Genomic DNA, 24,867 nt, shown 5'->3' with positions numbered 1-24,867 from the left:
TAGCGGTTTAGCGGCTTTTAGCGGATCAGCTGATAAGCGGCTTATCAGCGGATCAGCTGATAAGCGGCTTAGGGCTTAGGAAAGGGGGGGGGAGGGGAAAAACCCGCAGGAACTCACAAGACATTTTCGTCTTGCGAAGCAAGCCCATAGGGAAATTTGTTTTGCGAAGTGCCTCCAAAACGGAAAACCCTTTCGTCTAGCGGGTTTTCCGTCTTGCGAGGCGTTCATCTTGCGGGGCACCACTGTAGTAGACCCTGTGTGCCTCTAACATACATAAATGGAGATCGATGTTCTGCTTTTATGATCAGCTCTTTTTTTTCCTTATGAGCTAAATAAAAAGATATACCTTGGATCCTGAAAGCCCTGGGATTGGATGTTTTGGCTCCTGAACGCTGCAAACCCGGAAGTGATTGTTCCGGTTTGCTAATGTTCTTTTGAAACCCGAATGTCCAATGGGGCTTCCATGATTTGGTTTTCAAACATTTTGGAAGTCAAACAGATTCCGTTCAACTTCAAAGGTACAACTGTATAGAAGATATTGAAAATGATAACTGTTAACTATGACTGCAAAAAAAAAAAAACCCTCTGTGTACAATGTAGACAAGTTACTAACAAATAGAATTATCTTGGTATTGTGCCAAAGTTTTGTTAGCCATGACCAGCATTGAATGTATGCCCCAAGACAGGTGTGTTTTATATATGCTGCAATTCATACACATGGTCACTTTGCAACACAGCCATTTGGTAATTCTTTGTGAATGGAGTTTGCCACTGGATTCAGAATGATTTTGACAGTGCCAAAACAATCCTCTTCTTTGGAATTTGGGGCTGGTGTTGTTAATTACCACAAAGAGAACCACTCTTCAAACCACTTACCTCAGTTAACACACGGTCCACATGATAGCACTGCACTTGGCACTGTATGTTTGAATTAATCATGTTCTCCATAGTGATCACACACAAATTCTAATAACACAGCATCTTCTGAAATATGAGGATATGAACAATTATGGCTTTCTTTTGAAGTAGGCTAGCCTTTCATCCTCATACTAATCACAATGAAGCAATTTTTTGTAGGTGTTTTAATAACCAAATGTTATTATTTGGAAGGAAGTTGCACAGAATTCAAAGAAATTCCATCCAAGTATATAGAGGAACCTTTAGTTAAATAACACAAGGGGATGATGACCAATGTTATATACTCAGAGCAGAGCTACTGAAATTCATGACTTCAGTACCTGAAGTCCACTAATTTCAAGGGTATGGCTTGGATGGTCATCACCCAATGATGTTTCCAAAATTAATGGGAAAATGACTGTCACACTGTGCCAAAACTGCCATATATTCAACCAATTTGAATAAGAACAGAGCAGCCAAAAATAATGGGATCAAGCAGAGTTCTGCTTCAGAAACAGACTGCCAGTGAAAGAATCCAGACATGATGTAAATATTTGGGTTTGACAGATACATCAAGCATTAATACAATAGCTATTTTTCAACTTCCCCATATCTGGATTTCGTACTGATCTTAAAGAAACCTTTAAGACTCTTCAGTATTTCATGAAACCAATACAGTTGCTTCACTTTCAAGGCAGCATTCATGTTGGTGTGCAAGTGGAAATTTTAAAATAAAAGTTTAAAAAGTAGCATAGAAAATATTCAGGTGAATATGGTACCTAGGCTTTTATTATATAGCTCTAACAGATAACATGTAAACACATCCATGAGCATACAAACTGAAACCATGGATAAACGTTTATTTCCCAAAGTATTTTGAATTGAAAGAATATCAGACTATAATATTCAGAGCTGGGAACAAACAAAATTTGAGAAACAGAGTATATGCTTGCTAAAACAAGAATTATGTTTATTTAGCTAGTGAATCACCTAGAGGAGTAAATTTTCACTTCCATGATAGCAATCTTTTCAGGCTTGCAAACACCCAGAAATAGGAATTAAAGATTTTAAGTATAGTTATAAAGGTCATAAAAAGTCTGATTTAGACTGAGGTACATGTACTCAAAACTGAGATTGAGTGGTAGCAAACAAACAGTTCCTCAGACAAATGCACTTTTTTCGGTATACATGTTACAGGAAAAAAAAGGAAATGTGCATTAATTGGTGCGGCCCACCAAGCTGCATATATTAATATTCTCTACACCAAACAGTTTGAAACAAGGGAAATGTCATTCTAATATAATTTCATGTTATAATTCATTTGGCTAAACTGCAGCTCAAAGTTGCTTTGCCATATTAAAAGTTTACTACAATAATTTTCACATGAACATTTAGACTTGAGTTTTACTCCAGGACTAAATATGGCATGATTTTGCTTTAAATTCTGTTGAATAGCTAAAAACTGACAATTAAAAAACTACATCAAAGAAAAATAAGTTGAAGCAATGTGAATCTCACATCATTGAACCACTTATGATGGTTAATTGTTAGTATTTAACAAATTCAAAGAGTTAATGAATCCTTGCATTCGTTCCATCTCCTGTGCCTTAGCTAGGATGCATAATTACAAAAGACAGCAGATACTGGTAAAAGCTTCAGGACAGAAAGTGCTTGACGAAGTTACAGTTCTCAAGTGTGTTTGGTGAGAGAGTATAAGGGCAGATGCACTGATGAGAACCATTACAAGAAGAGTCAATTTTGTGTTAAAGTGTTCAAAGATGTCACCTTAAGCAGGAACAAAGCTTTAATAACTTCTTCTTAGACATATTAGGCATTTCCAGAGTCCACATCATTAGTGTTGTAATTCTAGCAGGACCATCGCCATATAGTTATTGTTTGTTTCTATTCCTCTCCTGCAGAACAGAAGAAAGGAAAATTAGTATAGCTCTGTCATAGAAGAAGACTTTTATTCGGTATAAGTGCTATGAGACTATAAATATTTCATAAAAGCATGACATTAGCTTTACAGAAATATTGCAGCAATCAGCTGAATTAAATGTGCAATTCTATAATCCAACCAATGGTGGCTTCCCATTCCCACAGAAACACTTGCTGCTACTGCAAGGTGAGGCATCTAGTTTTCACTAATTGCAGCCCTCTGCGTTATATTCCAAAATGTTTCCAAGGGTCTCCAAGCCCAGAGGAATTTTTTTCTTGGGAGGGGGTGTCATTGGGTAAGATGGATCAATTAATATAAGGAACACTTCCACTAGCATAATCCCACTTTTGGACACAAGTCATACACAACAAATTTTTACAATTCTACTTCATCACAGAAACTTAAATGAAAGATAGAAGATGATGCCAAAGTGCTTTATAGGGTAGGAAAAAACCTCTTATAAATTGATAATCTCTTATTGAGTTTCATTGTGTCTGGTGATATCGGTGACACTTCAGAACCCTTGTAGCTTAGTAACATGTAGATACTAGCTATGCAAGGGATAATTTACAAATGGTAAATATCTAGTACCGACATTGTTTTCTAGAACATTTTACCTAAAGTCACGAAGACTTGAATAGCAATTCCTGATATGAAGGGTTATACATTGTTGGCATCTGTCTGTCTCAAGAGACAACAAAGTGTGCCTCCATGGGATAAGTCAAACCATTGTGTTAGCAGCACCAAAATCACTTCCCCAGGTGCAAGCCTAGGCAGTGGCATGGAGGTCCTGCACGGCCCAGATGACAAGATCCCCCTCTTAGCTTTGGTCCAAAGGTAAGCTGAGCAGTATGTTTCATATATACTACTGCCTTATTAATTCAACTGACATCCTTTTACTATCAAAGGAGTCCAGGTAGTATGTGTGATGTTATGACAAAGCTACTGATGGAAAACATGTACCCTTTATGAAACATGGTTACAGAATATGAATTCATGAACTGTTTGGAAGTAGGGTTTCCCTAGAAAATTATGCAAACTTTAGGCTCCTACTACCTAAAGTTGCTGATATTAGCCAACATGTCACTAGTGACATTTTACTTAACATTTTAAAAATACTTTGTAGTTCATGAAAGTATGCACATTTTTAATGTAAAGCAGTGGTGGAGAACATTTAGGCTTTCTATTTGATCCATGAGGTCATTTGGGGGCAAATCTAATATCATGTCAGACATGGAAGAGTTAAAGGCAACTCTTTTATTTGATCTAAGTAAGGTAAAGGTAAAGGGACCCCTGGCGATTAGGTCCAGTCATGGCTGACTCTGGGGTTGTGGCGCTCATCTTGCTTTATTGGCCGAGGGAGCTGGTGTACAGCTTCCGGGTCATGTGGCCAGCATGACTAAGCCACTTCTGGCGAACCAGAGCAGCGCATGGAAACGCCGTTTACCTTCCCGCCAGAGCAGTACCTATTTATCTACTTGCACTTTGACATGCTTTCAAACTGCTAGTTTGGCAGGACCAGGGACCGAGCAATGGGAGCTCACCCATCGCGGGGATTCGAACCGCCGACCTTTTGATCAGCAAGTCCTAGGCTCTGTGGTTTAACCCACAGCGCCACCCGAGTACCACAGTGTTAAGATTGAAGATAAGACCTCTTTGAGAGGAAAGGGCAGCAGAGGGATCTCTCAACTTAGATGGGAGACAAGCTCTTTGCCTTCTCCTAACCCCACCTCCCATTCCAGCACTAGATGGGCAGAACGCTACCTACTATTCTTAAAGAGCAGTCAGAAGATTTATTTTTTGAAATTAATACTGTAGTGCTTAGTGCTAAGATGGGGAAATAAAATCCCTTTGAATGAAGAGGCAGATATAATTTTCTAGCCACCCCGACCCTAGTACTAGAGCGGGCTCAAAATGCAGATTGTGTGTGTATGTTCCTGCCACATGTGTACATGTGGCTGCATGTATGAGTGTGTGACTGAATTTATGGATGTGTAAGAAAAGGCGTGTGTGTTGACTGTGTGCCTGTTGGAGGTGCGTTGTGATGCAGGGAGAGGGGAAAGAGATATGTGCAATTTTTTCTTTGGTTGGGTGTTTGTTTTTCGTTTTAACATGCCACCATTCTTAAGAAGCCCCCAGAAGGTTGGGCAAGTTCTTATATGGCCGTGGGACTGAAAGAGAATCCACAATCGTGTTCTAAAGAAGTGCATGCTTCAAATAACTACAAGTGCTATGCTCTCATCTGTTCCTCAGCCCAGATGCTTCAACCCAGTTTTCAAATCCCATGCAAAATGATGAAAAACAATTAGGAATGAAGATAAAAGGTGGACTGGGCTCTTTCTTTTGAAATCCTAATTTCACAAAAGCTAATCAATACACTTTTTCTTGGAACCATACTAGTAAAGGCCTTCGTTCTCCCACTGTTCCCAGTACTGCGCCTTTTCGCTTCTGAAATTTAAATTCATATACCATCTACGAATCCTATCAGACAGAAGTTTAATTCAGCACAAAATGTTTCTTATTCAAAACTCTTTCCTTACAAACGTTTGGAACATTCAGGACTTTTACTAACACATGTGAATTTATTATGAGCAGTCTTTCTTGAGAAATCATCAAACACTTAAATCTGAGGTAAACAATATGGGTAGCAGACAAGCAGCTAGTTTTAAAATTAGCTTACAACTATGGATCACATGGTAAACATATTTAGTGCCTGCAAGAATATTATTGTACTTGTAACAAAAATAGGGAATCAACCTGGAAACAAAAGAACATTGGACTTTTGAATCTGTGTATTAAGCAGACATCTTTCTAAGCTCTGCTTTCACAACTGTCATGACTTCCAAGTTCCCAAATATTTCTTTCAAAATCTAGTAAATTTTCTTCTCATCCTTGCTCAAAGTTTTCTGTACATACAACAGGTGTTTCTTCGGCATAGTCACCTAGAATTAAGATTAACTCACTATTTAATCAGATTACTGCAGATACCAATCAGTGTCATTTTGTAAATATTGAGCCTTTTCCTTGTGAAATCAAACCAAGAGTTAACAGGCAGAACCAAAATTAAATCAATTCAGAAAATTTAACTAGTTTGATGCCCTGCCTAGAACACAAAGGACTAAAACAATGTGCTGCATACATAATGGATAAAAAGGTAAAGGTAAAGGGACCCCTGACCATTAGGTCCAGTCGTGACCGACTCTGGGGTTGCGGCGCTCATCTTGCTTTACTGACTCAGGGAGCCGGCGTATAGCTTCCGGGTCATGTGGCCAGCATGACTAAGCCGCTTCTGGCGAACCAGAGCAGTGCACAGAAACGCCATTTACCTTCCCGCCGGAGCAGTACCTATTTATCTCCTTGCACTTTTTGATGTGCCTTCAAACTGCTAGGTTGGCAATAACAGTTAATGGGTTTTTAGAACAGTTTTGGTTCCGATTGCACCCACTGAGCCATTTGGTGCTTAAAATGTCTCTGTGACACACAGTGCCTGCCCTTCCAAGCTGTAAAGAGTGTGATCAGTCTTGAAAAAAGAAGTAGTAGTAAAAGTATTACCACTTTCTATGGCCTGTCTTAAGTCTATGAACTTTTCCAGGCTGACCAGCACCAAAACATTAAGTTGAGAGACATGAGTGGAAAAAATCCTGTACAAATGTTTAGAAACAAAGAAAAAGATGACTGAGGGGACAAGAAGGAAGATATAACAAAGCAAATTTCTGTTTCTGCCTCTCTCAGACTCTGCACATGATCCTCTCCCCTCCTCTACTGGTTCCTGAACTGTGTGCTTTCCTACCTCACCCTCTGGGACTCTGTTTCTCTGTTTCTCTGTTTCTCTGTTTCTCTCTCTCTCTCTGGGGCTGCATGTGCAAGCTTTGGTATCTTGATTGGTTTAATGTGAAATGAGTACTTTGTGTCTGGCTCCACCCAGCATGCAAGTCATTTTGTGAAGGGGGACAACCCCATGACAGCCATTTTATGACAGCACTATAATATATTCAAAATTCCCAACATGCCCATGGAACCCAACATATTAGGCACCACTGTAAGGTAAAGGTAAAGGTACCCCTGCCCATACGGGCCAGTCTTGACAGACTCTGGGGTTGTGCGCCCATCTCACTCAAGAGGCCAGGGGCCAGCGCTGTCCGGAGACACTTCCGGGTCACGTGGCCAGCGTGACATCGCTGCTCTGGCGAGCCAGAGCCGCACACGGAAACGCCGTTTACCTTCCCGTTGGTAAGCGGTCCCTATTTATCTACTTGCACCCGGAGGTGCTTTCGAACTGCTAGGTTGGCAGGCGCTGGGACCGAGCAGCGGGAGCGCACCCCGCCGCAGGGATTCGAACCGCCGACCTTTCGATCGGCAAGTCCTAGGTGCTGAGGCTTTAACCCACAGCGCCACCTGTGTCCCAGTGTACCACTGTAAGCACCACTGGCACCACTGTAAGCCAGTGCAATATAAAGATAGGCACAGGTTTGATAGAAACACAATTAGTAGCACTAGAATTTCTGTACTGTTCCATCAATCCAGTTACACCCTTTAAAACAGAAACCCAGCAGATCAACCTATTTGTAAAATGTGCTATTTACATGAGGACAATAGGCCATAATCTTAGCAACTTGGTTGATGATGTACCCCATCTGATTTCAGGTGTCTACAACCACAAGAATAATTCCAAAAGCCATCTTGTAAATAGAACACTGGAACTAGCCTGTATATGCATCTCTAATAGCAAGTGTAATTATCTTAATAACAAGGACTGTATGAAAAACAAAGCAAACACAACCACCTGAAATGAAAGTCAAAGTAAAGAACCATTACAGAAAATTTGTTAACAGAAGAACCAATTAGTATAAACATTTAAGTTGCCATTTTGTATGCAGCATCATTACTAGACTACCCAAGGAATCCTGCTTATTTATGGAGCGTGGCTGGACTCTTCATATGCAGGTATAATTTTTTCTTCTCTTCAAACACTGCAAAACTACCTGGGCTTAAAACAAACTGTTTATTCAGTTCCATTCTGTAGATCCCAAAAAGAAAAATCAACCATGAGAAGCACAAAAGAAATGACAACTTGGGTCAGAGACTTTTTATTCTTCAGCCTTTTCTTCTGTTCAAGGTTCTGTCACAACTTCAGCTGAGGACCAGACTTAGTGTCCCATTTGCTTTGTTAACCAATGCCATTCAATGTGAATTTAGCAATGGCTGGCTACTATGTAGCCACACCTGAATCAGAATTCTCAAACCCACTTTTGATTATGAACTGAACAGATTCTGCCCAACATCTCCTCTGCCACTGAATTCCTTGATTACAAGGAAGTTTATTTTAAGCCTTCTACAGAACTCCTAGTTAATCCCTAGTTAACTACTTGTAACACTATTTTTTCTTCTTCTCCAAGCTGCTCCGATCCTATAAACAATGACATAGAATCCTTCTCACCAGCTTCCTATGGAAGCTTTCTGTGGTGCACAGAGGAGACCTGGAATGGGGACACAGGATATTTCTCCTGCTCTTAAAGGAGAATCCACCTACTATTTATTTACAATAATTCCTCCTTCCATTTGAACAGTACAGGAGCTTACAAGTTCATACACTGTACACAGCCTTTTCCAGCAAGTTGACTCCATCAGCAGCTAGCAGGGTATGTAGCTAACAAGAGTAAAACTGAATTACTGTGTTGTAAAATGATGCATGTCTAAAAAGTGTGTCACCAACATGAAAAGTTTGGAAAGCTCTTATGTAAGGAGTGATACCTGAATTTGTTTATTTTCGTCTTCTTTCTTCATCCATTTTTTCCTTTTGTACTGCCCCAAAGAGTCTGTGTGTTTAATTTTTATTGTAAATTACAAAAACACTCAGGTCTTCATAAATAACATTTGGTATGGGACAAGATACCTTGGATTGGCATATTGCTTACAGCAGTAAGTACCTATGGAATAAAGTGGGGTCCACAGGTTGATGGCAAGTGCCTGTTTTGCATGTAGAACAATCCACAATCAACACCTGGCATATCCCACATAAGAAGGAAGAAATTTCAAGTCTCTTCCCAACTCTTTATTCTCCCCTAAGATAACTAGGTCATCATAAGAATCAGCCCTGGGTTGGGTTAATTTAATTCTGCGTAAATGTTGTTTGGGTTGTAGCCAAATGATGCCCCTTTACATATGAAAGGCTCTTTGATCCAGCAGAGCCTTCAAGGACTGAAGCTGTTCTAAAGGGTTCTTCAACCTTGCAAAGCAGGCTGGAGGGCTGCAGAGGGGCCAGGAAAAACACAATTTTGCCTTGACCCCTGGAAGGTTCCACTGCATCAAAGTGCCTTCCATCAGGAGAAACACATTGCCTGAATACAAAGGTTCCACTGCATCAAAGTGCCTTCCATCAGGAGAAACACGTTGCCTGAATACAGCCCTTTCTATTTGTCCTGCCAGGCACATTTGATAAGAAATGTTTCACAAAAAAGTAACTACAAAGGGTCAAAACACATTTAAACTCATGTTGACATTTTCTTTTTCTTTCCTATGCATCTCTATGAGAAGCAAGTCCTACTGAGTTCAATGGGGCTTACCACCAAGTAAATGGGCGTAAGTCAGCAGTCTAAATTCCTAACAAGCTCTCAATTTCTGTGTTATGTGGCTTTTTCTATGCATCTAAAAAAATTGCACTATTACAACAGCTGAAGCATGTGGACATCACAACTTCCATATACATATTTTTTGTTTAAATGTCACAAAACAAAACAGGCAACAAAATGATTTAAGGAACAAGTACCATTTGCTACTGAAACCATTAAAATACATATTTTTTCCATCTACTGCCAACGAAGTTTAGTTACTTAGCTGAAGGCTTTAATGCAGAAGTAAAATGCTATGAAGAACAGAAAATTGTATTTGCAAATGTGCTTGCAAGAAAGTGTTGCTGAGTACATTACATGCCTTGGCCTTTACCATCTAAACCCATTTCTAATTACTTTTTGTTTTACATATTAAAAAACCAAGCTGATCTGTCTTTAAAAAAAACCCAAACTCCAAAAAGCATGAAAAAAGTTTATTATAACATTAGATTCTTACCCTACGCATGGCTTCCTCCTCCTCTTGACGCTTTTCATAATGTGCAAAGTCATCAAAGATTGAGGTGGTATGCTTGAAAGTAGCAATTATTTTAAGCACTTGCTTGGCTTTTTCTAGGGGTACTTCTTGAGTGTCCCTCGAGTTGGTAACGGGTTTGTTGTCATTATTTTCCAAGCGAATGTGCCGCAGCTGGTTGTTAGGAACGTCTTTAACAAAGATCCACTTAACATCAAACTTCCCCTTCCACTTATCCTGAGACCAGACTCCAGCATATGCATTGTAGTCCACCACAGACTTCATCTCAGCTACTCCGCAGAAGTGTCCACTGCCATTCACACTGAAAAGTAAATAGAGTGGGCCTTTTCCATTCAGTGAACGGTAGGCAGCATCCAAGCGCTTATTACCATGCTCAGTACTACACCAGATAGAATACTTAATGGAGCGGTGTATATCATCCTCCGAATAGCTTTTGATTATAAACACACGACCGTTCTTCAGATTCCAATCAAAGTCTTTGGGATTATAGTTATTTATGGCCTTTAGTTTCTCCAATACTGGGTGCACTTCTACACCAGAAGGTGAAGAGCTAACTGGTATAACACCTATACCATAGTTTTCATTGCCAGCTCCATTGCTCTGATTGAAGCCTACACCCCTATTGCGAGGAGCCACCCAGCGATTTTGCAGCTGCTGCTGCTGCAGCTGATGAGGCGGAGCCTGTTGCTGAGGTCCTTGTGGCGGCTGAGGCGGAGGCTGCTGCTGAGGCAGTTGGCTTTGCACCATTGGAGGAGGCTGAATTAATGGCTGAGGCTGCTGCATTATAGTCTGAGGAGGCAGTACTGGTTGGGTTGGGGGAGCTTTTACCACAGACCCTTTGTCATCCCAAGTTCCAATATTCATGTTGTGTTTTATAGGGGGAGGTGGTACCGCAGGGCCCCCAATTCCCACATTACCTTTAGGCTTAAGTTTTGGCTGAGGCTTAGCAGGCTTCCTAGCAATGGCAGCCCATGAGGTTGGTTTAGGTGCTGAACTGCTAACCGCAGGCACACTATTTGCTGCAATGCTTGTCATACCTGTACTACTCAGAGCGGAACCAACTGTTTTCGTCACAGCGACTGTCATATCACCGCCAATTTTCAGTCCAGTCATGCCTTGCTCAATGCTGCTAATACCAGGCACCTTGTTCAATGTATCATTGCCAAATCCAGCCTGTCCATCGGCTATTGCTCTACCAAGAGAGCTAGGTGGGTAGCCATAGCTGCTGCTGTAAGCAGAGCTTTGAGTCGATTGTCCCTGAGATCCACTTGTCCCCCATGTTGAGAAATCTGCATTCCCAGGGAAAAAATTAAATCCATGCTGACCAAGGAATGGAGGGGTGTTTCCTAAAGCCCCAGGTTGACTAAAGACACCATCAGGGATGTAGTGGTGTTCACCATTGCTCATCTGTCCGTAAGTTGTCAAGTATGGCATTGGAGGATCTCCTGCTGTGGACCATGCCGCTTCACCCAGAGAGTACGGAAATCCAATGGATGGAGCATAATAACTAGGCATGTATGGGTCTGACATTGGTGGATAGCTATTATTCTGCAGGAAAACATATCAGTGTAAGAATCATTCTATTGCTACATCTACATTCTTTGCCTATAAATATGCATTTATGGACATCTGAAGCAAATTTCCAACACAGTTAGAATTTTAAACAGAAAAAAAAAATTCAAGCAAAAAGATCTAAAAGAGATACCTTTGTTATCTTTAATCTCACATACAAAACCAAAGTAATTACAGCCTACACCGTTTTAATTAATATAACACAATTAAAAGTGCTTAGAGCAATTAAAAATTCTCTTCCATCTCCAATCAGGAGTGCTTTTCCTGTTTTTTATCAGGATGTCATTTTATTTCTTTTATTCCTATAAGCAAATTCCTGTCCTATTTCTAGGCCTCTCTCCTATGCTGAACAGCTGATCAAAGATTCAGTACTGACCATGACCATTACCCCAACATGTATGTGTACCAACATTCCCCTGAGAAACCTGCCTCTGGTGTACAGATAAGGTTCAGTGTATATATTTAACAACTCATCATGTTCCTTGCCAAGCTGTAAATAAGTTCACCCTGCACAGTGAAAAGGAACTTCAAGTACTGATAAACCCTGTCACCTAGCTCACTTGAAACCAGGGGTAGCTAACCTGAGGCCCTCAATATGATTTTGGACTCCCAGTTCCCACCAGTCAAAGACAGCATGACCAATGGTCAGAGATGATAGTCCAATAACATCTGAAAGGTAATGTTACAGATAGGTAGCCGTGTTGGTCTGCCATAGTCAAAACAAAATAAAAAAATTCCTTCCAGTAGCACCTTAAAGACCAACTAAGTTAGTTCTTAGTATGAGCTTTCGTGTGCATGCACACTTCTTCAGATACTGAAGAAGTGTGCATGCACATGAAAGCTCATACCAAGAACTAACTTAGTTGGTCTTTAAGGTGCTACTGGAAGGAATTTTTTTATTTTGTTTTGAAAGGTAATGGTTAGCTACATTTGTTGTAAAAAATAAAAGAACACCTCTAGATGAGCAAACAAGGAAGTTTTTATAAGTGTGAGGGTTCCTTTTGGGCTGCCCATGTGCCACCCATGACTAGCATTTGCAAGAAAGGTAAAAAAAAAATGCTGATTTATTTGGTCAGATCCAATTCCTAATTCACTTAGCTTGCTCTGATTGTTCAATCTTGAATTAATATTTGAGTGTTCTGTGTTTGGCATTTTGAGTCTTGCCACTATTATTTTCCCAATAACAAAGAATAGAAAATGCAATTATCTGCTCTATGTATACATAAAGAATATTAAACTCCAAAGTTTGCATAAACTATGCCACCCTTGGCGTAGCTGGATCCTTCCATTTGCAAAAGCAACCAGTACCCAGCAGAAGCTTTCCAGTGGAGGGAGAGATGTGATTTTTGCCCCTGGAACTGCTACACTTTTCTAGAGAATCAGCCAAACCTCCAAAACAGCTTTTCAGGGAAAGGCAGAGGGAAGGAGAAATCAGCAAAGTGACTTCCCACTACAGAGCAGAACTCGAATTCAAGAATGGATCAAACCCAAAAGGTTTTATCAGCTCACTCATCTACAAGTGTCTGTTTTTCAAAAGGTTGTTTGAGTGCTGGATCAAGTAATTAATGTATGTTCTTGCCTAGCAACTGACTGGCTGCAAGGCCATTTGACACCAAAAGGAACTGGCCCAATAAAAAGCACCACATATTCTTTGCATTTCTTACTCACCATGCAAATTTAGGCATACAAAACCACCATCAACTGTATAGAAGGTTGGGCATAAGGATATAAACTGTTTCTCCCATCACAGTACACACATACAAAATGATAGAAATACCACTTTCTTTCCAAATACCTTGCCCCAAAGCCTCTCAACATGCATCTTCTGCAATCAAAAATTCCCTGAAATGGAAGAATCCTTGTTGGACTTGAAACTCATGTAAGAATTCAGAAAGGGAGCAGAAAATCAAAAGCTAACCAAAGGCTGAATCATAAGAAAAATGACTGGACTATTAACTCCTTCTCCATCCAATCCCAACTGCTGAAGGAAATGGGATGGGATGTAGCAGGAAGGCTGCTACAGGAGTAGGGCATGAGATTTGTGTACTGTATTCTATCTTGTCATCCTGGAAATGCTGTTGAAGGTCAATTTTCAAATATTTTAAATAAATCAGCCTTTTCTATGCAGAAAAGTCCTATGCAAACAGATGCAGTCATTTAGGGCCTACCCCCTACCACCCTGGGTCTTGAAAAATCACTTTATTTCAGCATTAACCCTTTTCAGTTATAGTTTGCACACAGTTCAGTTAGGAGGAAAACAGTAACTCTTAAGATACCTGACAAAAAGGGAGAGTTGGCGGACATAACAGATGTGTGCAAGATTATGCACTCAATGGAGAAAGTTGAGTAAAGAGAAGGCCTTCTCTCTCATATCCAATGAAGCTTACTATTTAAAGTTTCAGGATACACAAGAGAAAGTACTTCTCACAGCACGTAGTTAAAATAAAGAATTCATTTCCACAATATGTAACTATGTCCGTCAAACTGGATTGTTTTAAAAGAGGATTAGACCAAGCATCCCCAACCTGCGGCCCTCCAGATGTTTTGGCCTACAACTCCCAAAATTCCCAAGTTAACAGGACCAGTGGTCAGGGATGATGGGAATTGTAGTCTAAAACATCTGGAGGGCCGAAGGTTGGGGGTGCCTGAATTAGACAAACTCATGGAGGATCAGGTTACTAGCCATGAGAGCAACATTCTACCTCACTGTTTGAGATAGCAAGTGTCTGAAATACCATTTGCTGGTAATCATAGGTGGGCAAGTGGTGTCATGCTCATGTGTGGCTTGTGGACTTCCCACAGGCATCTGGCTGATCACTGTGAGAACAGGCCATTAGACAAAGTGTGTCTTGTGCCTGATCCAGTATGGTTCTCATTCTTTAATTTGGGTTTAATACAAAATGTGGAATTTACAGCTCTAAAACATGTTGTGTCTCTTGCTTGGGACATTAAAACTCAGAATTGTGCCATCTGCTGAGCAATGATTTTGCAACCAGTTCTGTGCACACACAACAGGTATGCTTAATTTAAGATAGATTTAATTAAGCTTAAGTGGATCCCTGTGCTTAAAGTAACTTCGCTCACTTGGAACCTAACTCGTACAAATCCATTTAGCACTGTTTAAGAGATTTACAAATACTATGAAAACTTACAATGGTCTGTTATAAAACCATTAAAACTGTTTTGTGTTACTTGCTTATTATAAAGGAATAACCAACTAAAAACTATATTCACTAGCTTACAAGAAAAGGTGCATTCTTGTAAATACTCACCTGATTTGTCTGACTACTTAGATATGGCTCAAAATCATCATCATTTACTGCATCCTTTTGATGAATCGAACCGTTTTGCACTGAAACTGAAACATAACTGAAATTAGACATCTTCTAGAAATCCTATACCTAACGTTTTAGTTATTAAAAACACATGATGGAAAAAAAATGTTTCAAAAACCAGAATATTTCTTTAGGAAGCAACAACACACTACAAGCATCCTAGAATTCAAAAAACCAATAGCAGCCTATGGATGCCATCCGACTTTGCTGTCTGTTGAAGGTGTTTTTGGTGCTTGAATTTTTGTTGCTCTGTTATTGGGTTGCTGTATAACTTTTGGTAATGCATTGCTCCTTTCTGATTTTATGGTGTGCTTTGTACTTTTACATTCTGTAAGTCACCTGGAGACCTTTGATGTGTCAAAGTAATTGAATATTATTATTTAAATTATCAATGAAGTTAACCCAAGACCAACTTGTAGTAGGACGTATTCGGCCCTATTGAATTAGAAGAACATCAAACGGGTGACTTTGAAAATATGGCATAAAATAAAATGTTAAAAAATGTACCTGCTGGCTAGATGATCTTGAGTGTAGTGAAAGAAAATATTAAGATTAGATTACCACTATATGAAGCCTCTCAACTAGGGTTGGGTGATATATCGTCCCAAACTGGTTTGAAGTTCACATCGTGATAATTGTTTCATAATATTTGAGCTGGCAATATATCACAAATTACAATGTGTGTAAGGACTAGGCGATATCTGGTTTTCAACATCGTGGTAACTCAACAGCTAAACATTGTGATAACTCACCAGCTAAACACTGCAATGTTATCAGCAGCTAAGCCTCACAATATCACCAGCTAAGCATTGCAATCTACCACAATTTCTGAAATAAGGAAGGAACTATACAGAGGCGAACAGGACAATGTCCTGGCAACTGCTAGTACTTAAGGGACTAAAACGGATAGTCCCAGATTATTTATTATCACTATGACTCATCACCATACTTTGGATTGTCCTGAACGCCACGATTTGGTAGCCAATCCCAAAACCAAGAGTCTTGTTTGGGTGGATTTTGGCTTGCCTGCTGCTGAAAGTGACCATGAAGTGATTGATAATATCCTCATTTATTAGTTTTAGACCCTTAAGTAGTAGCAGATGCCAGGACATTGTCCTGTTTGCCTCTGTGTAGTTCCATCCTTATTTCAGATGTTGCAATATATCAAGATGTTTAGCTGGTGATATACTGCAATATTGATAACCCAGTCCTACTCTCAACAGAAACAAGGTAATTCATAGGAGTGGACTTTTTGTCTAGTTATATGTATTAAAACTGAAGTTGAAGTTTTATGGATTCATATGCAAGCATAAATATTAGATTTAACTGCTCTGTTCAAATAACTTCAACTATACACTTTCACATACCAACTTCTGCAGGTATACTTAGCTGGCATATTTTTCCAATATAAAATATTTGGACACTAAACCATTTCTCCTGCCATCCTAAGGGAACATTGTAAATTCAACACCTCAACAGATGGGAAACCTACAGAAAGCAGGGAAACCAACTCTCCATAGTTAAGAATGGAATAGTCTAAAAAGTGCTTGGCTGTTGAAATATCACTTCTAACATAGCTAGAAACAATATAGTATATTTGAAGCAATTGTTGACTTCAAAAATGAAATTTGCAGACACCTTTATTAATAGAGCTCTATGCAGAGTATGTGATACAAAGGTTTTCTACCTGAAAATAGCAAAAATGCAGTCAAACATTTTTAGTAAGCCAGTTCTAGTTAAATTCAAGCAAATAAAATGGAAAAGCAATACAAACTAGCTCTACAGATTAATCATTCACAAACACACACACACATATATCCTCCTGTTTGTATGTTCCTACTATTCTCTGCAACAGAATTAGAGCACAAGCACAGCTTTCAAGGCAGACATGCACACACAAGCTAGAACTTTGCCTTGGCATGACCTACTTTTCCAATAATGTAACATGAATCTAGTTTTGTTTACCTTGCCAGCAATAGGGTTCTCACCCCACCCCACAGAGCAATTCCTAATACCAAATACAAAGAATGTATTTGCAAAGAGCAATGGTAACACTTTTTTTACATGTGAGCTGACAACCCAGGACTTCTACAAGTGCACTGCAGTAAACCTGCCACATAAGCAGTCACAATAAAAGCAGGTTTTGTGCTTCTTGACAGTAAACAAGACCCAGAGATGTTCTGAGCATTTACAACATAAATTCTGCCCTCTAAGTAACTAAGATGGACTCATGAGAACTTAGGTTTCCAATTTCACATTGCAGACACAAAGTCCAGCTGTATTGTGTAGCTCATCCAACCAATCATAAGGTCCAAAGTACTACATATGCATATATATTAGTAAGAATATGGCAGCTTAAAGCTTTTTTCTGGGGGGAAATTATGCCCTGCACACACACAGGGTGGAAAACTGTGCAATAATTTTTGGGGGTGGGGCATGACAAGGACACTTAAAGATCATCAGGATTTCCTAGCATTAAAAAACCCCTTACCTTCAGGTCCTTCACATCATATGCAAAGTAACTTGCGAAATGTAATTTGTATTCACTGTGTTTTCAGAGCTTTGTGGCGTTTTTAATTTTGCTTAGAAGAAAAACAACCACCTGCCCCATGCATTTCACACAGATTTTTCAAGGAGTCAATGCACCTAATAAAATTTATACTTTAGCTAGTTACGTTGTTATTCATATTTGTGTATGAAGAACATAGGTGGTCTGAAACTGAAGACTGCAGCTGAAAACTAGTGTCCAAAACTTTGGATCACTAACTTAATTAAAAACCACCCACACAGCTATGAAGCTGCATACCATTTCTGCAGCATCAACACCCTGATAGCTAATATGTTCAGCCATACTTCTAACCGAGCTGCCCAAGTGTTCTTCTTGGTGCAAGAATTCCTGTTTGCACTTTTTAGACAGCTATTTCACTTAACTGTAGAGAAAACTCTGGAGAACCATAAAAGACCCAAACTAGACAACAGCAAAACACCACTTCCTGTGGATGAGATAGTCACATCTAAAAGCAACAGGAGCTATTCCACATCTAAAACCTTTCCTGCCACGAACAAATTTCCATCAATTTATCTTTTTAGAGTCCATTCTTTCCTGCATCTCCATCATTCTTCTCCAATAAGGAAAGATGAAGTAGCTTCATCAGATCCTCTGAAAAAAACAGTGCCAAAAGTCTACCACTTTTGAAACCCTATTCAATGTTACAAAAAAAAAAAAAGAAGACAGTAAGCCAGCAAGCCAGAAATCCACATTCACAGCAGATGATGTGCCCCACCCCCACATTTCCTGTTGCAATGATTTAAACATTTTGGGGGGAAAACTTTGGCCTCCCCCCCCCCCCGAATGACAATGGGTGGATCACTGCCAGTTGTTTTATACTGGGAGTAGGTTGTGGTCTAATCTAAACTCCACGTTCTTTCCTCATTCACTTCTGTGTTCATTAGAAAAGGTGAAACTTTTGTCCATGCCCAAAACATTCCCTTAATGCTACTAGATTCTCTGAGCATTTCTTTTTGTTTGTGTTTTTGAAAGTGGCGCTTTCACATGAAGCAGACAAAGTTATAGAATACCTCAAGAAGGAAGTGAACAGAGAAGACAGTAAGCCAGCAAGCCAGAAATCCACATTCACAGCAGATGATGTGCCCCACCCCCACAATTCCTGTTGCAATGATTTAAACATTTTGAAAACACTGATTATATCCCCAAATATATGCAAAATAAGGAAATGTGGCATTTTAGTTCATTAGTACAATACATTCCAAATCTGATTGCAGAAGCAAGAGAAATGTGGTGAGGGAGAAAGAAGGGCCTTTACTTTTGTTAAATTGGGGCTCTGCAGCCCTGGGCACAGCAATGGGCTGGATAAGAGTCAATGAAGCTGAATTGTATCAAGATGGAGTTCCTGTAGGTGACTAGTTTCCAAATCCAGAATGTAGGCAGTTTATCTGTTCTGTATTGGGTGCTCCTGTACCTGTAGTTGTTACTGGAGTGCCAGGTGACTACAGCCTCAGGGACTACCTTTTACCAGGTTCAGTCATTACTCCAGTTGTAGCTAATCCTGGCCAGGGACAGCCTGGCTACAGTGACCCATGCATTGGAATAGAGTCAATTACGGTAATGTGCTTTCTGTGGGTCTACCCTCAAAACTGGTCTGGAAGCTGCAGTTAGCACAAAATGTAGTTGCTAAGTTACTGGCCATGAGACTGCAACTCCACCGTTAAAGGAACTGCACTGACTGCCAATTTGCTATCAAGCCGTGTTTCGGGATTTGTTATTAAACAATTTGGAACCAGGTTATCTGAGAGAACACTTTCCTCTAGACAAGCATGCCCTGCCAGTAAGAACATCTGCAGAGGCCCTTCTGATTGTGCCACAGCCTGCAGATAGCATTAACCGGGACAAGGGCCTTCTCTGTGACAGAGTCCACACTCTGGAATACACCCCCCCCACCTCAAAATAAGAAATGTGCCAATAGTGGTGCAATTCCCCCCTCCCTTTTTTTGTTTTATATAGCTTTTGGTGGATACGGATTCCAGCAGCTATGGAATTTTAAGAATGTTTATTGTCTGATTATTTTCATTTTCTTTGTATTAAATTTTATGGTATTGCTGCATTGAGTTGCCCGCCTAACGGGTGGTATTTAAATATCTAAATAAACAGATGCAGAAAAACCCAAAACCTTCTCCAGTATCTCATCAGAGAAAAGACAGCCATTTCTCCTGTGACTAAAGTGATAGCATGTTTGAAAGGAGACCAACCCTGTATTGGAAAAGAGGGAGTCACATACTAGCAATTCTCCTCAAATAGTAAAATGTGCTTTAAAAGGAATTATGAACTCAGAAATAGTTATCAGCCAGTATAGTGAAGTTCTGTATGTATTTATGCTGCAAAATAAATTTGTGTCCTCCTCTAAATGAATTATTGAATTGCAAGTTGAATCTTAATAATCAAATCATTTGATTTACAGGAAAGCACATGCTATCTCTACAGTTACTAAAGGTGTATTTCAAGTACAGTTTTATGTTTCATGTCTCTTCTTTGGAACGGGGAATACACCACTAAACCCAAGGTGTCACTACCAGCAAATCAATGTCTTATTCAGTGACATATGTACAGCTAAGACTGCAATTCTATGCATACTCAAATGGGAATAATAAATTTGTCAGTTTATAAAAAATATTTGCACCTTATTTTGCTGTATGAAGCTTAGTGATATTTTGCCGTTACCACAACCCTTGGAGGTAAGTTAGGCTGATACACAGTGCCAGTGAGCTTCATAGATCAGAAGGGATTTCAACCACAGTTTCAGACGTTTAAGTCCAATGCTCTAGCTGCTGTATTACACAGACTTTCAATATGTTCCTTAGTAAGATTATGAATTCTCATTCGCTGAAGAAGTAAAAAAAAAGCAGGGGAAAACAGCTACTGGAGATACCTTAGGAATAGTATGGCTATGACAACGCACAAGTGTAAGTGCTTAATCTTTTGCACAAGGCTCTTTTCATCTATATGTGCCTAAACCATGGGATCTTTTTTTTTTTTTTTTTTTTTTGGATGCTGGCGGCTGACATGTTGCCCTGAGAAACCCCAACAAAAGAAATAAGGTGAATAACAATCAGGACAGGCATCTCAATTATGGGCACTCCAGTTATAGAATAGCCTACTAAGGCTACTTAAGTCCCAGGGTAAAGATCAGGCCTTTTAAATAACTTGTGTAATCTGGGCCTCTTTTAAAATCAATGCTTTTAACTTTGGCGTTGTGGTGAGTTTTGTTTTCTTGTATTTATTATGCTTTTGATGTTATGGCTTATTCTGTATTTAAGTTGTTTTTATCTTTACAATAAGTCCTGAGAACTCTGTTATGGATCAGCATACAAAAGTCATTAATACTAAAGACCACTAAACCAAACAGGAGTTGATTCTAAGTAAATATGCATACCTAAAATACAAGCCTTCAAGCACAGGATGGGGGGAGAAGAGAACCAGAGTAGGGGAGTAGCTGAACTGGTGGTTAGAGATCTTTCCTGCCGAGACAAGATTCAATCTAGCTTCTCTTGTTGATATTAACGGGATATAATGGAAACAAAAAAACTTTACATTGATTGACAAAGCAGATTTGGATCACATCTGGGGGATTTAAAGGGGAATTCCCTTTTGCAATTGGAAATTCATTCATACGATGTTGGCAAGTGAACCTATCCATCGGGAAGTTCACTTCTTTGCTTGTCTTTACTCTACAGAATATTAAGTGCACTAAAGATGTGATGTAAAGTGCACATGTGAAACAGCTAAAATTTTAGGAGTTCAATAACTGAACAGTTCTCAATATATGCACACCAAACAATTTCACCCTTTGTTAAGCTATGACTAGGTAACTGCCTATGACCATATAATGTTTAGCAAACTTTATCTCTCACTTCTAACAAAATGGAGTCCTTAACTCTCCCATGTATATATTTTAGCAGTACAGCTATATGCAGATGTTCAATTTTTTAATGAGCTGCCAAAAGCTTGGGATAAAGAATACACTAAAGATTAAAGCATACCATGATGCTATCCTGTATGCAGAGATAAATGACATGCTACATTCACTTTTTGTTTCATTTGCCAGTATGTCTCACAGTTTAAGGACTCAAAATTCTCATGCACATATGCTCACCACTCATCATCAGTTTAGCACACTTGCTACTAGGCTAAATGAAGAACCATTCCTACAATACCATGCACATAAGCACAATTATTAACCCTTCATATACAGAAACATTTTCAATGGTTTTTCACTACCTTTTTGTTCTGGCAGGTATTTAACTGTCTTCTTGTTTTATGGTCTTTGCATAAGCTCATAAAGTGTACTGTTGCTTATCTGCTTTTATTGGAATTTTAATGGCTTTACATTTTGCTTTCCGGTTTAATTTTTAGCTGATTTTTATAGGTCGTACTACTCAGAGTATGATTCATATATGACTCTATACTCTTGGCTGAGTATAAAGCATTCTGACAGCACAATTCTGTCTACACATGACTACTCAGATGTCCCACTGAGTTCAACATAAGTGGGAATAGACTGGTACCTGAATTATTCTATATAATGGGAGGTATTCCGCTAAATAATTGCATGAGCAGAAGAGGAATTCCCCTGCTCCCCCCACCACCAATCTGTTCTGAGGGTTCCTCAGAAATATGGGGACAACACAGGAGAAGTCCTGAAATGCAAATGGAAGCTGTTGCAGAATCAATATATTAAGAATGATGTAACACACAAAAATGTTGGGAAAGTCCACTTTATAAGTGAAAAAAATGATTCACTGTCTGGTGCAGTCTCATGACTACTACAGTGGTGCCTCGCAAGACGAAATTAATCCATTCCGCAAGTCTCTTCTTCTTGCGGTTTTTGTCTTGCGAAGCACGGCTATTAGCGGCTTAGCGGCTATTAACGGCTTAGCGGCTTTAAGAAAAAGGAAACAAACTTGCAAGAACTCGCAAGACGTTTTGTCTTGCGAAGCAAGCCCATAGGGAAATTCATCTTGCGGAACAACTCAAAAAACGGAAAACTCTTTCGTCTAGCGAGTTTTTCGTCTTGCAAGGCACCACTGTACTACTACTACTACTACTCCAGTATAAACTGTCAATTGAATGCATCTGCTACACTTAACTGTCTACTACAGAGAAATCATTGAATTACTCTATTCATGTCAGTGAACCTAACACAGAAGAATCAACTTACCTTTATTTCCCTGTCCTTTAGGTCTCTGTTAGTGATAAAACAAGAAAAACAAACAAACAAAAATTAGAGGAACCGAACATTAAAGTTATCACAAAGATCAAATAATTTTGGTGATTTTAAGATACCCCAAGATGGTAAAATACAAGCCATTTTATTAAAAAGAAAGAACTATGACTTAAGTGCTGCAAGCCTGATGCATTCTAAATTCTGTTTATTGGGATTACTGGTAGACTCCCAATATTACTGTACACATTAAGATACCTAACTACAGTTTACCATTCAGAAACAAAATGGAACAGTCATCCAATATTTATGTGTGGCACTATAAAAAGTATAATCAGACGATTTTGTAGAAGCTAAACTCTTCACTGCACTATGCCTGCTTAAAACTATGCATGTATTGCTATTATCAAATCAGTTATAAAAAGGTGCCTGTAAAATGCAAAAAAAAATATGCAACAAGGACCGAATAGCATGTTCTGGTGAGGTACAGGCCACTCTCATTTTAGGCGCAACTGATATGTGCATGATCGTGCACACGTGCCGAACCCGGAAACGTTATAAAGATGTCATTGAAATGTCAATAATGGGTAGAATGGGTGTTTGTAGACTTTTTCAATTAGTTTCTGATTTCACACAAATGTGTAATGACCTGGAACGCAACCCCCACACAAATGGGGTGTTGCCTGTACTGTTGCATGCCCCTAGTCCTGTACCTTAAGAATGCTACACTTCGATGCTGAATAAAATCAGAACTGTTACATCAGCTAGCCATATTGCAGACTATGCTATTTATTACAAACCATGTTAAAATATTTTTACTTCATTAAGTGCATTTCCCTGCCCCCAAATAAAGCTCCCATTACAAACAATTCCTGTTTCCCTCTGTTTTCACATAGACTTTATGACTCTGACCCTGCAATGACTTTTGCAAATTACTCAATCCTGACAGAATGAAGAAAAACCTGTACTAGCTGAAGAGCCAATACTAAAAGCAAGTATTTTCAAAAGTGACATTCCAGGTTTAAAAATGAAACTTGTGCAGACATGGATTCTGGTTTGCAAGATTTATCTCCCAAGTTAACGTTCACCAGAGACCTCCATTATCTGCTCTCAGCTGCAAAAATAATGTTTACACGGGGGGGGGGGGGGGACCCAGAAGGGTGAGACCGAGAGGATCAAGACTAGAAAAACAACCATGGGGAGAATTAGTGAAGGAATTGGGAGGGGGGATAAGGAGATCAGAAAAGTGTGAAAGAAAGAAAAAAGTGTACAGTACATGGAATAGCTGCATGAAAACAAAATAAGCAGATACGGAAACACGCATATAGACATGCCATCAATAAATGAAACGCAAAGAAACATATAACCGCAAGAACGAGATACGAGAGGCAGCTGCACTACGAAGGAGGTTTAACGGTGGCCGTAAGGATCCCTCCAAGTCCACTTGCGAGGGAAAACCGAAGGCGGCCCAGGAAAGCGGGCAGAGGGCGAAGCTGGCGCGGAAAGCGAAGGCGCCCCCGGAGAGGCAAAGGCCTGCTCGTGAAGAGAAGCAACGGGTTCGCCTCACGGCCTCCGCGGAGAGGCCCCAGGCCGAGCGGCCTCCAGGCCTGCGGAGGGGGCGGGCCTGGGAACAGGGGAGGAGCCGCACGGCCTCGGATGTAGCGGGCGCGGATCCCCGCTATGCCCAGAGGAAGGAGGGCGGAACGGGGTGAGGAAGGGGAGGCCGAGCCATCCTCCCGGCCAGGCCAGGCCGGGCGGAGACCGTACCTGGTCGACGCTGGTGGCTGACATTCTTCACGGGGAGCCGCAATCCCCTCACCCCGCTCCGCTTGGGCCTCCTCCTCCTCCCGCTCTTCCTCAATTCCCCGCCGCCGCCGCCTTTTCCGCCGCTCTCCCCGCCGCCGCCTGACTGTCTCCGCAGCCCGGGCACTTCTAGTCTGCTCGGCGCCTCCGAAAGCAACCAGCTGGACACAGCTCGGCTTCCCTCCCCTGCTCCGGGCTCCGCTTTCCCACAATGGCGGACGCGCTCCGGATCCTACTTCCGCTCCGCGGCGCCCTGACCTTCCGCTCTCCCCCCTCCCTCTACCACTGACGACATTGCAGCCGACTTTTCCCTTTCCGTCCCCGACTCCTATCACGTGGTTCCGAAGACGAGGGCGGGGGAAACGGCCGTCCGTCGGCGCGCGCGCTCGCCTCTTAAATGTCCCGTATGTTAAACAGCCCGAGCAAATAGCGACGGCGCGCTTGCGCGGCATTTGTCGAATTGCGGAGATGGGAGGGGGGTGAA

General features: G+C 40.4%; 1 protein-coding gene and 1 long non-coding RNA gene across 3 annotated transcripts; one reads left to right on the top strand and one right to left on the bottom strand.

Annotated features, from left to right (window-relative positions):
• Positions 1-1,668: 1,668 nt before the first annotated feature.
• YTHDF3 (YTH N6-methyladenosine RNA binding protein F3) lies at positions 1,669-24,711 on the bottom strand. Of its 2 annotated transcripts, XM_079984610.1 has the most exons (6): positions 24,348-24,711; positions 22,578-22,602; positions 20,793-20,877; positions 14,782-14,867; positions 9,902-11,485; positions 1,669-2,810 (listed from the first exon to the last, which is right to left on the bottom strand). In XM_079984610.1, the coding sequence occupies exons 5-6, from the start codon at positions 11,465-11,467 to the stop codon at positions 2,787-2,789; spliced, it is 1,590 nt and encodes a 529-aa protein (XP_079840736.1). In that variant the 5' UTR covers positions 11,468-11,485; positions 14,782-14,867; positions 20,793-20,877; positions 22,578-22,602; positions 24,348-24,711; the 3' UTR covers positions 1,669-2,786. The 2 variants fall into 2 exon arrangements, with proteins under 2 accessions (XP_079840736.1, XP_079840737.1); XM_079984611.1 differs by lacking the exon at positions 20,793-20,877 and having other exon boundaries at positions 24,348-24,500.
• On the top strand, positions 4,339-9,894 carry LOC307220679. The gene is made up of 3 exons (XR_013841031.1): positions 4,339-6,880; positions 7,278-9,130; positions 9,187-9,894. It is a non-coding gene; the product is annotated as an uncharacterized lncRNA (long non-coding RNA).
• Positions 24,712-24,867: the final 156 nt, after the last annotated feature.

Source organism: Podarcis cretensis (genome assembly GCF_951804945.1).
Source record: "Podarcis cretensis genome assembly, chromosome: 7".
Classification (NCBI taxonomy): domain Eukaryota; kingdom Metazoa; phylum Chordata; class Lepidosauria; order Squamata; family Lacertidae; genus Podarcis; species Podarcis cretensis.
This window is presented reverse-complemented; position numbering and strand designations above follow the sequence as displayed.